At 42.7% G+C, this 13,387-nt stretch overlaps 1 protein-coding gene across 1 annotated transcript in view; it reads left to right on the top strand.

Annotated features, from left to right (window-relative positions):
* LOC145401213 (zinc finger MYND domain-containing protein 11) overlaps positions 1 to 12,007 on the top strand; it is a 643,482-nt gene extending 631,475 nt beyond the window's left edge. The window contains exon 16 of the mRNA XM_080273521.1: positions 11,483 to 12,007. Within this exon, the coding sequence (XP_080129647.1) occupies positions 11,483 to 11,605 (123 nt within the window). The 3' untranslated portion in view covers positions 11,606 to 12,007. The remainder of the gene's footprint in view (positions 1 to 11,482) is intronic.
* The last annotated feature ends 1,380 nt before the right edge of the window (positions 12,008 to 13,387 follow it).

The following is a 13,387-nucleotide window of genomic DNA, read 5'->3' as shown; positions in this document are numbered from 1 at the left end:
GGCATATTTAGACATCAAAACACACATAGGCTTATCAAAAGTAATGCTACACACCAAGAAAACCATGCAGAAAAACCACTGAAAACCAAAAAACACCCAACCTAAACACTATTGTATATACAGTACCCCTCCTTATTTTAGTAGTGTTTTCAGGCCATTCTGGCATATTTTGGCATCAAAATATACATAAGAATATCCAAAATGATTTTCAGCACCAAGAAAACCATGCATAAAAACCACTGAAAAAAAAAAAAAAAACCACTACCTAAACACCACCACATGTACAGTACCTCTCCTATTTTTGGCACTGTTTTTGGGTCATTCAGCCATATTGTGACCTCAGAACACAGGAATATCCTACATAAATTTTAGCACCAAGGAAACTATGAAAGAACCTAAAGCTACCTGCTGAAAAACATTCGGTTGGGGTACTTACCACCCAGAGCGCTGCTGCCGGGCTTCGTAACCCGTCACCTCCAGCAGGTTGTCCTATGTGGTCTAGTGGCAAACACTAGCGCCTAACAGAGGCCGGAGAACTTGTCCTCGTCCTCAATCTGCTGGAGCTGGGGAATGACCAGTGATGTGCGGTGCAGTGATGGTGACCTACCCACCTCAGGAGACTTCGAAGACAGCCGCAAACCTACATCTAACGGAGACTTATTGGCTGTCAACGTGCATGGTTGCAGGTCCGAAGGTGAAGGTGGGAAACAAGGAGGTGGTTGTGGTGGTGGTGGTGGTGGTGGTCACAGGCTTGAAGAATGAGTCGATCCTGGTCTGATGGTAGGACCAACGATTCTGCCGGAGGATAACAGCGTCCTGGACTGCCTGTAGCTCCATCGCCAAGCTGAGTGGCACCAACTCCCTGTCACAGTGTGGATGCTCGGCATACTCCAACATTCCCTCCAGGTAGCCATGGAGGACACTGAAACGAGGGAGTGAAGGAGTTGCGGAGGACTGCGAGGCAGGGTCCTCATCCTCATCCTTGATGGTCCTGCTATCCTCTTCTGTGCTTTTTTTTTTTTTTTTAAATGTGAGGAAGAAGGAACCAAAGGCCACGAGCCCACAATAACTGTTCCTTCCAAGAGAAAAGCAAAATACAAGAGAGAGCCTTATTCAAGATCCAATCATTTCGAGATGCCAGGACACACTGTGTTTGAAAGACTGGAGATCATAGGAAGCAGGAAATATGGACAGAGGGAGACAGTTCCAGAGTTGACCTGTTTCATAAATGAAGGACTGGCAGTAACGGTTAACTCTTGCATTAGAGAGTTGGACAGAAAAGGGATGAGAGTATGCTGTTAAACAGGTAATACGCGCCCGTTGCAGAGGTGTAGGAATGCAAGCAGACAGTTCAGAGGAGCAGTGATCATTGAAGTAGCCATAGAAAAGAGATAAAAGATGCAACAGTGCGGCGAAGAGACAAGAGGTTGACTGGAGTCAGTAAGAGGAGGAGAGTTAATGAGACGAAAAGCCTTTAACTCCACTCTGTTGAGAAGAGCTGTATGTGGGGAACCTCTCCACATATAAGAGTTGTACTCCACACAGGGGCGGATAAAACTCATGTATAGAGTCAATAATTGTGCAGGGGTAAAGAAGGAATGGAGTCGGCTTATCACACCTAATCTCTTGGAAGCAGATTTTACTAGAGATGTAATATGATCTTTCCAAGATAAGTCCTGACTAAATGAAACCCCAAGCATGTTCAAGGATGATGCAGGATTAGGCTAAATAGTATTAAACATTAGTGGGTACACCTGTGGAAGATTCTGTTGGGTTGATAGGTGTAAGAACTGAGTCTTTGATGCATTAAAAACAACAAGAATATTTTTACCCCAGTTAGAGATACGAGCCAAGTCAGACATTAGGTGTGCCATAGCATCATCTCTTGTTTGTTGAAGTAACTGCTGAGATGGGTGTTGGGGGAACCGAATAGAGAGGTGAAGAGTGGAGTCATCAGTGTATAAGTGGATAGGGTTAGATGTACAGCTTAGAAGGTCATTGATGAATAAAAGGAAGGGAGTTGGTGAAAGGACAGAGCCCTGAGGAACATCACTGTTGATAGATCTAGGAGAAGAATGATGGCCGTCTACAACAGCAGCTATAGTAGATGAAGGCACAGAAAGAAGGATAGAAACCATAAGAGGACAGTTTGGAAATTAAAGATTTACGCCAGACTCGATCAAAAGCCTTTGAGATGTCAAGTGCAATGGCAAAGCTTTCGCCAAAGTCCCAAAAGGAGGATGACCAGGAGTCTGAAAGGTAGATGGGAAGATCACCAGTGGAGCATCCCTGACAGAACCCATACTGTTGATCAGAAAGAAGCTTGTGATAGGAAAGATGCTCTAAAATTTTTCTATTAAGAATTGACTCGAATACTTTTGAGATACAGGATGTTAAAGCAATTAGACGATAGTTAGAGGGTTGGGAATGGTCACCCTTTGGGACTGGCTGAATGAAAGCAAACATCTAGCTAGAAGGAATGGTACAAGTTGATAGAAAAAGACGAAAGAGTTTGCCTAGGCAAGGTGTAAGCACAGAAGCACAGTTCTTAAGAACAACAGAAGGGACTCCATCAGGCCCATATGCCTTATTAGTATTGAGGCCTGTGATGGCAGAAAATACATCAGCTGAAGAAATTTTAATGTCAGTCATGAGAAAGTCAGGGGCAGCAGCGGTGATCTCCTCATTGGACATGGTCTGGTAGCCAGGATTGCCCCCATCATCGTCTAACCAATCCCGCATGTCATCGACGTTCATCTGCTCTCCTGCCTGTCTAAGGCAACTGTGGAAATCATCCATGTCAAAGCCCTCGAAGTTGTGCTTGGCTTCGATTCCCTGCAGGAGATGAGACCAACCACTTGTGGGTTTTGACAGAGACTTCCTTCCATGCATTCGCCCGGTTGAACACGGCAGTCTTCAGGTCTTAATGCCAAAGATTCTGCAAGGTTTGCTTCCCACGTGTGTCTTCCACCGCGTCCTCATCCTCCAGCACCACCATCACCTTGTTGAGGAACCTCCAGCAGTACAGTCTCTTCGCAGCCACGATCACACCCTAATCCATTGTTTGAATTAGGGCAGTCGTATTTGGTGGCAGAAACATGCACATAATCCACGTGTCAAAAGAAACCAGATCCATCTCAGATGGATGCACAGGAATATTGTCCAGGAGCAGGAGTGCCTTCACCTTGCCACAAGTGATTCCAAGGACCTCTTTTTGATGACGGATAACTTCCTTAACAGAATGTCTGTGGAACCAATCTAGATCTTAGCGGTAAACCAAGCCTTCACAGAATGGTACCACACAACAGGCAGGCTAGCCATCAACCCACGGAGACAATGTGGTTGTTTTGCACGCCCAACAACAATGGGTTTGAGGCGGTGCGTCCCGTTAGCATTGGCACAGCACAAAACAGAGACACGTTGTTTGGACAACTTCCAACCAGGCACAGACTTCTCTCTTTCCTCAGCCAGGGTGTGGGTGGGCAAGGAGTGGTAGAACAGACTAATTTCATCAGTGTTATAGACTTGACCAAGGGCAAGGCCCTTATCCTTGATCAGGCGCTGCACTTTCTGGTGAAACAGGTCATCTATTTCCGCTGCTGCTTCCAAGGCTTTACCGTGTGCCTTACAGCCCGAAAGTCCATGTCATACCTTGAACCTGAAGAGCCATCCCTCTGACACCTTGAAGTCCTGGATGTTGTGCAGGTGTGCAAACTTCTCAGCAGCAGCCTTCACCTCGGTCCCACGCACTAGCACACCAGCACTATGTTGCTGACAAAACTACATCAAAGTCGACCGGTCGATAATAGCATGCTGGGTCTGGGCCATTACCCTCCTGTCACAGCGTCGTGTGCTTTCGCCAAAGTCCTGTCCATATTGCGTAAACTTGTCGTGTGACTTCTTGATATCGAACAATTTTGAACAGGCTAGATCATATTTGCGAAGAATGCCTCCTGTGGTCCAGCCCACGTCATCCTTGCCCAATATTTCACGCTTCTTCTCCGGACTCAGAACCTTCCTCTTTCGCATCTCAGGTGGTGGTAGGGTCATCACCACACACACAAGAATGCAGCAGAGCAGGGCCACAACCTGAAGAAAGTAGGGAACCACCACAAAAGCAACCAGTCACAGCCATCTTTGCAAGCAGAACCACTCACGAGGGGCAGAAAGGTAGGAACTGAGGTGCGGGCTTCTGTTTGCCAGGAAGCAGGACATAACAGCACTACCATATCACACCAAACAGTTGCTTTCGAGCACAGAGGAAGCAACACGCAGCAAACTGACACCTGTCTGTAAGGTTCACTTCTGTTTGGTGAGGGAAGGGTTAGTACATGACAGCAACAGCAGATGACCCGTAGATCACCGCCTCAGGCAGTGTATAACTCATGCGGCCCGCCAGGCGACTCTGACCATTCGGTAGGGAAGCGGACAGGTGCGCATGATAGAGGGTTTCTGCACTAATCCCGGAGGCCGGGAGACTCCCACCATTCGGTGTAGAGCCAGATGGGTGGTTTTGCCATACATTTACTCATGGTACATGCGTGGTGGCCACTGGTACCCATCAGCCGGGAATAACACTCGCCTCCTCCGTTGAAAAATAACCATAGAATTTTCTAAAAGATATGCTCAGTGTCTTTCCCAGGCAAAATTACATAGGTAATCTTTAACCAACCTAACCTAACCTAACGTTTCCTTTCCTAATAGGGCTGCTTGGCTAAGGTGGCTGACTGTGGTATTGAAATGAATACCCTCACTGTATGGCAGTGTATGGTATGGTACAATACAGTATTGTACTGTACATACAGAACAATACTGTGTACATACAATACAATACTGTGTACATACAGTACAATACTGTGTACAGTACAGTACTGTAGTACTGTACTGTCATATGCATTGGTACAGAAATTACTGTACAGTACTGATACTCTTTCATCATGGCGTGTGAAGGAATCTCTTTGTGTGTGTGGTGTGTGTGTGTCTCCTGGTGGCAGCGCGATTTTCAACCTATGATACAGAGGCAGACGGTCGCTGTTAGCGAACATGTGCTCGTGGGTTGTGGTCTGTGTTACACGTGCGGTGGCCACCTGCACCCCTCAGCCAGGAACCACACTCATCTCGTCCTTTCAAAAATAATCATAGGATTTTCTAAAAAATATGCTCAATATGTTTCCCAGGCAAAAATACATAGATTAACTGTATTTTACCTTACCAAACCTAACCTATCCCAGTATGGCTGCTTGGTAGAGGTGGGTGACTGTGGCATTGAAATGAATACCCATACCAAATGTAAGTATACTGTACAGTATTGTACTGTACATACACACATACAGTACTGTACTTTGTACAGTACACTATTGTAGTACTGTACTGCCATATGCATTGGTACAGAAATTACTGTATTGTACTGATATTGTACTCAGCGTGGGAAGGTCTCTCTCTCTCTCTCTCTCTCTCTCTCTCTCTCTCTCTCTCTCTCTTTGTGTGGTGCAAATGCCTCTCAGTGCTCAGTGGCCACACAATTTTCGACATTCGATAGAGAGGCAGACGGGCGCTGTCACCGAACATGTACTCGTGGCATATGGTCTCTGTTTGATGGTGGTGGCGATTGGACAAGATTTAGCCCTGTGGCCGCACGACTATTGACGTTCGGTGGAGAAGCGGATGAGCGCTGTCAGTGAACATATACTAGTGGCTTGTGGTATGTGTTACACACACGGTGGCAGTGGGGAAACAGCTAGCCCTGTGGCCGCGTGATACTAGACATTGGGTGGGGATGTGTACGGACACTTTGACACCACATGTAGGTTACAGTCATATTGCTCGGGTGCTGGAGGTTCATTGGGAGTGATTTGACGAGTGTGCAACTTTGACCATTCAGTAAAGGAGCGGACGGACATTTTAGCTCAGGTTGTGAGCAGGTGGAGATTGTCAGACGTGAAAGGATTGAACTTGCTGGTGAATCTCTTGAGTGTGTGGAAGAGTTTTGTTATTTGGGAGACATGTTGTGTGCTGGAGGTGGGGCTGGAGCTAGCTCTGTGGCTAGGGTGAGAAGTGGTTGGAAGAAGTTCAGGGAGCTCTTGCCTCTCCTGACATTGAGAGGGCTCTCCCTAAGTGCTAAGGGGTCTTTGTATGCAGCATGTGTTAGGAGTGTAATGCTGTATGGCAGTGAGACCTGGGCAGTGAGGAAGGAAGATATTCGCCAGCTCAGACGTACAGAAATGACAATGATTAGGTGGATGTGCAATGCGTCCCTGCGTCCAAGGCCTTGAGGGGCTGGGTTTACAATGGAAGAGTTGAGAGGTAGGATGGGACTGGAGTGTATTGGTGTTGTGATGAGGAGAGGTAGGTTGAGGTGGTTTGGACATGTGGAGAGGATGGGGGATGATAATTGGGTGAGGAAGGTGAGAAGTGTTAATATTGGGGGTGGGGTTATGAGGGGTAGACCGAGAAAGACATGGGATGAGGTCATTAAGTGTGACCTTAGGGTTAAGGGACTGAACAGGGAGGCTGCAATGGATCGTGCAGCGTGGAGAGCCGCCATTAGGTGACCAAGGCCGACACATGCAAGCATGTTGGAGCCTTTAAAAACGAAAACGAAAACGTCGTGGGTTACAGACTTCTTCCCGCTCACGGCTTGAGCCCAGCAGCCACAATACCAAATGTTTGGACACGTTGGCTGGGCAGCCGAAGTTCTTGGGTACTTTTATGTCCGGATAATAGCAAGTAAATTCGGATAATGGTTTAATAGAGCTAAGGCCCTGTGTCCGGATACTGAACACGTCCAGATACTGAACATCCGGATAATTGACGAATCACTGTATTTCTTGATACTAGAGCTTCCACTTTCTTTTCTAGTGCACTGATTCTCATAATCAACGTTTTAATAAACTCTTTTACATTGTTTCAATGTCAAATCCTGGAAATTCAGGTCCCTCATTGTTTACATTGGTGGCCATGTTTGTTGGTGCTACGATCAGCTGTTACCAAAATTTCCATAAAACATTCTTGTATATACAACTATGTACTGACAGTGGCTCTTTGCATTTTTGACAGACAGTATTAATTGACAATACTTTAAACTTTAGAAAATAATAATGGAGACAGGACAAACATAATTCCTGAAAACTATTCAAGTTTATAGAGGAGGTTGTTGGAACATGTGTGATTACTGTGCCTCCAGGTGTGTGTGTGACATTCATGGCAGATCCATACTATCTCTCCTGCATAGTTTGCATTTCGCATCTCCCATTTAGATTTCAGTATTCTCTCTTAGCTTTGTCTGTACAAAGCACATAACATCTGGCTCATGTACCCTCAAGAAATCATCTATTTCTAGCCTTGCCGAGATTAGACCATCTACATTAGTATATGCCACTTTCAATCTTTTTGCATTGTTTTTTAATATATCCTTCTCTCTCCCTCTCTACTTAGGTACCACTTCCTTATTATTTGATCAGTAACTCTCCAATATAACCCTGTCTTCTCTTCCTCTGTTCTCTGGTCATTTTTAGCCTTAGCTTCCTTAACATGTTCCTTTATTACAGCTCTCTCTTCCTCATTTGCATCTCTCCTTATCCAGATATTTTTGAATCCCTTCTTATCTGCTAATTTCCAAGTCTGGTTGATTATTTCATTTACCATGACCTGAGATTGAAATTTTACTGTTAATGGCCTTGCCCATCCTTCCACAGATTTTCCCAGCCTAAAAATTTCTTCGATTTTCTCTTGGGCTTCATTATTTCCTTCCATAACTGTTGATACTACTTCCTTCGCCCCTGTCAGTTCTTCCCTTTCTCACCTCACTGACATAGGTTTTTCTTTCATACCTGACATAAACAAGCATTTTTTCTTTGCTGCATTTCTGACAAATGATTATTTACTTTTTAGTACCCTAAACTTTTTAGTACCCTAACCACTTCCTTCTCTACCTTTTCCTGTTTTCTTTCTTCTGTTGTTCTATAATCTCCTTTAGATTTATTTTCCCTTTTTTCCCGAATTTGCTTCCACCTCTTATGCTCATCTTTGATTTCTTTAATGTGCTCATTTTGCATTTTTGTTTTTTATTCTTACTCTTCGAGTACTTTTCATCCTATTCCTTTCTTCCTCCTACCTCTTATTTCCTCTTTCAAGCTGTTCTGTTTCATTTGAGGCTGAATCATAATTCACCTTTAATTTTGATATTTCTCTGTCTCTTGCTTTGCACTACGTGAACAGACGCTTTTCACCTCGTTTAAGTTCCTTAATCTCTTTCTCTTGTTGTAATATTCATTCCTACAACTCTCAAATTTCTGACCATACATTTTTGAAGTAGTGGAAGCATTGAAGAAAGTTAAACTGGAGAAACCACCAGGAGTTGATGGAGTATGTGGTGAAATGCTGAAGCAAGGGGATAGATAGTAGTAGAATGGATATGGACAATGTGCAGATTGGCCTGGGAGGAAGGTAGAGTCCCAGAGGATTGGTCTATCTGTCTATCTATTGCCAGATGCCAGAGGTTTGGAAGTCAGGTATAATTATTCCCCTGTACAAAGAAATAGGGGAAAAAGAAGTGTGTGGTAATCATAGGGGTATTTGCCTTCTCAGTTTAATGGGAAGAGTATATGGTAGGATACTTACTGAGTTAGGGAAATAACAGAGAAATTAGTTGGAGAAGAACAGGGAGGTGTTGGGAAGGGAAGAGGTTGGATAGATTGGATATTCATTCTTTGGTCTTTAGTGGAAAAGTTTCTAGAGAAGGGAAAGAAGTTGTATGTGGCCTTCATGGATTTGGAGAAAGCATATGACAGAGTGGATAGACAAGGAATGTGGAAAATATTAAGAATATACGGAGTATATGAGAAGTTGTTGAATGCCATGAAGAGTATGTATGAGGGTGCTAAGGCTGCAGTGGGTGTGGATGGTGAACTGAGTGAATTTTTCTACCTGAATGTTGGATTGAAGCAGGGATGTGTTGTCTCCATGGTTGTTCAATCTGTATATGGATGGGGTAATAAAAAAGAGATACAAGGTAGGGCAGTGGATGTTGGAGCAACCCCTAATGAGAGTGGATAGTGTTTGGAAACTCCCTCTCCTATTGTTTGCAGATGATACTGTATTGTTAAGTGAAGATGAAAGGGAACTGCAAGGCTTGGTGAATGAGTTTGGGAGTGTGTGTAAGAAACGGAATCTAAAGGTGAATGCTGGGAAGAAAAGTTATGGTCTTTGAGAGAAATGAAGTCACTAGATGTACAGTGAGACTGGATGAGAAGGAAATGGAAAATATGAGTGTTTAAGTACTTGGGTAGTGTGATGAGGAAGGATGGAAGTTCAGAGGGTGAAGTGCTTGAAAGGATACAACAGGAAAGTAAAGTTGCTGGTTCTTTGAAAGACTGATATGGAACAAGGAAGTGAACATGGAAGGAAAACAAGTCACTGCATGACAGTATTGTGATAACTGCTCTAACGTATGGAAGTGAAGCTTGAACCTTGTTGGAAGGACACAAGTCAGGAGTGAGAGTAGTGGAAATGGGTTATTTGAAAGGAGCATGTGGAGTTGCATGGAGAGACAGACTGACAAATGAGTAAGTAAAGGAGTGCCGTGGTGTGGATATGGATGTTATAGAAAGCATTAGGAGAAATACATTGAGGTGGTTTGGCTGTGTGGAGAGGATGGAGAGTGAGCTACTAATGAGGAGAGTGTATGTGAGTGAGGTGAAGGGGGGGAGAGGGAGAGGGAGGCTGAGGATGAGATGGAGGGATGGGGTGGAGAGGTATATGAGAGAGGGGTGTGTGAACTGGAAGCAAGGCAGTGAAGTGGCATTGGACAAGATAACATGGAGGAGATTTGCTTGTGGCCATGCCTTATGGGATTGAGGCATCAGGCAATAGATAGATAGACTTTTTTTAATTCCTGGGCATTCCTCTCACTCATTGTCTCTATGCCTGCTACTCTTGTTTGGTTCAGGTTAATACTCCCTCCACTCCAGTCGTCATTGGAGAATCCTGCAATTTCACCTGCACTGGCTGTAAACCATGGACTCTCTCCTTATGCTATTGTACACTTGTACAAAAATTTTAAATTTCTACTCTGTCTTGTGCTCTTATTGGACTTAATCCTCTGTTTTTTTCACTAGTATCAGATGGGACCACCACTCGCGCATTCAATTTGCATAATCACAATAGGCTGGACTTTTTTTCGCTGATGTTTTAGCATAATTTCCCCACAATCAGCTTGGAGCTTCTTCTGTGTGTGTGTGTGTGTGTGTGTGTGTGTGTGTGTGTGTGTGTGTGTGTGAGAGAGAGAGGGAGAGAGAATTTGAGGGTTCTCCTTTCTTTACTCTTTGTCTTTCCTATTTCTGGATCCTTCATGACCCATTTGTGTAATGTACAGTGCACCCTCACACAATGCAAGTTTATGGGCAGCAGCAACCCTTGCATTCTACGATTTCGCATTGTGTGAACCAACGAACGTATGGGAAAAATGGGATGTGGTGAACAGCCCACCCAGGGCTTGATCTTCAGGTCCCCTTCCAGCCTACTCTACTCTGCTAATACTTTGTCTGATAGTACTTCTAATCGGACCTACAAATAAAACAACAAATAGAACACCATGTACCTTTATTTAAGTGACTTCTGGGCTTGTTTCTTCAACTCTAATGTGATCCTCTTGCTCTTAGGATTTTTTGGTGGGGCCATGATGAACAGGTGGGTACTGCCATGATGCTAAAATGGACCACAGGATGCGAGGTACAACATATGTTCTTGTGGCAATATTGAGGAGAAGTGTCTGCTTACCCAGGAAAGTCGGTAGATGGCATGCAGATAGCTGACCAGTTGCCCACCTTTTTGAATCTGGCTCGTTGCCAGCCACCTGCCTTCGTGTGACTGACTCACACTGTCCATAGTAATGGTGGGAAGCCCATTTTTGCCCTGGAATCATATAGCCGATTCACATGTTGGGAAATTCAATTTGCAGATTTCGCATTCAATAAAAATAAGCATTTTCTGGGTTGACCATGCATTGTAGGTGATCTGCACCGTGTGAGTTCGCATTGTGTGTGGGGGTGCACTGTAGTTGGAAATAGTTCATTCATTCATTCATTGCCAGACGCCATGTATCCCAAACGGGGTGGCCAAGGCTTAGAGTTAATTGTTTTACAGGGAGGGGCACTAATCCCCCCCTAACCCCACTTGACACGTAGGGAGAATTGCGAGGATTCGAACCAGCGCTTGCAACTGGGTGAGTGTAGTAGCTTACCAAGTGAGCTATATAGGAACCCAAGTGGAAATAGTGTTACAGTGAATCATATGTGAAGAAAGTTTGAATGGGAGGAATGAGTGATAAGTTTAGATAGAGAGACATGGAGCTGTCTTTTATATGTTTATTCCGGATGAACAGAGGGATTTGGTATCAATGGTCATAAATAGTACAGTGTTATTAGGTTAATTATAGGCACAGTATAGAGTTAAGGCAATATCTTACAACTTTTTTATGTTGCAGTGCTGGACATGTGAAGCTGAGGCCATCTATCACTGCTGCTGGAATACCGCCTATTGTTCTATTGAGTGTCAGCAGTTGCATTGGCACAAAGAACACAAAAAATTATGTCGCAGAAAAAGGTAATAACAGTATTTGGGGGGAACCAGTGCGGGATGAGAGACTATCATTATTTTTAATGAATTTTAGATTTATGTTATGCAATACATCACTTTAGGCTGTGTTGTGTCATGGTAATTTTAGCTCAGATTTTTTATTTGAGTGTCCTGGTTGTAATTTTTATAGAAAGTTAAAAATATAAAGAGCCTAGTTCTTAGGATGTCAGATTTGTAATTTTGTAAATAGGTAGAGCAGTAAAACCAGTGTGCGTTTGTTGTTTTTTTTTATATAGAACTGTTTATGCTGTGGTGATTTTAAGAAAACTGTAAACCATAGTGTTTAAGAGAAGTTATTTGTCAAGTTATGATTTATACATCAGTAAAAGGTGTTATCATTTGTTATCCTTCAGTTGTACCACTGACCCAACTAGAAAATCAACCTATTTTAAAGTTTTAATTTTTGTAAGTATGGTTGTAACAACAGTTACCGGTGTATCAACCTTTCTCTGTGGATATGTTTGTTATGAATTTGCTATGTAATTTATATTTGCTTGCCACTTGTACATACCAGTAATTGTTGAATGTAAGTGTGTTAACTGTGTGACAGATGACCATTTCATACAAATTAATGTTTATGCTAGTATATATGACATCTTAGTACAATATTCATGTAATTTATCACTGCTGCATGTGTGTAAGATTATTGTCTCCGGACATTAAAAGAACGCTTGATTAATGAAGGCCATCTTTTTGAACAACACAGGTATCAATATTTAATTGTATTATTGCCATGATTTACAAGATTCAGATCATTATTTTTGTTTAATGGTTTCCACCTTGCTTGTAAAGTATGCATAGTCCAAATAACTAATGATCATGCAGCAGCAGAGAATTTTTTCTTAGTGTCACCTAAATGCTTTCACTCTATAATTTTGGCCACTGAAATAGCAGTACAATAATGTTGTTCTTATATTTAAGAGTCATTAACACATTATTCTCCATGTGAGGCTTCCTATCCTCAGAAGAGAGGAACAATGCAACACTGATAATCACTAAGCGGATGTAGTTGTTATTTGACTGCAGGTTCTTACCTGTAGGTGAAAGCCACTTAAGTTTTAAGACTGGTGCAGTGAGGTAAAGATGAGATTTGTGCTATTGTTATGCACAGACTGGCAGTGCATTGTATTTTTTATGCATTTTTATGTTAAGTTTATTCAGTTAGACTAAATGTTAGAATGTATAGGTGATTGTTTAAATAATGTTTTTTCAAATTTAGGCAGCTATAAAACAACGGTTATACTGTGCTCCAGCTATAACAATGATTTTCTGTTACTTTATAATCTCATTAGAATCTGTTTTATAGATTGGCAGATTTTATTTGCTAATTAAGAACACTAACAACAAATAATTAATTGTGGGCAAGACTAAGAAGTATGAAAGCCATGTTGAAGATGCACTTTTACTTATGGTAACTCATAAACTACAATTTAAAACCACTGGCAAGTGTATAGAAACATGACTAATCAAAGCACTTAAAAAGGCATTCATGTACTATAATAGAAATTAAATACAAAGGAGTAGTCCATTGCATTTCCAAATTGGATGAGAAAGTGAGTGTTGTAAAATTGTGACTATCAAAGATTTCATCACGTGCAGATTGGAAATAAACTGAAAAATGAGGATGTGTGTGTTGATATGATTACAGTGATTCCTTGATTATCGTGCATTTGGTTATAGCAGTTTCTGTTATCACCATGAGATGAAAATCTGCATTCCTGCTGTTATAGCGCATTTTTTGACTGGTTTCTGC

This window comes from Coenobita brevimanus, chromosome 55, assembly GCF_032717465.1.
Source record: "Coenobita brevimanus isolate Jiangsu-jjx chromosome 55, ASM3271746v2, whole genome shotgun sequence".
In the NCBI taxonomy this organism is placed as follows: Eukaryota; Metazoa; Arthropoda; class Malacostraca; order Decapoda; family Coenobitidae; genus Coenobita; species Coenobita brevimanus.
This window is presented reverse-complemented; position numbering and strand designations above follow the sequence as displayed.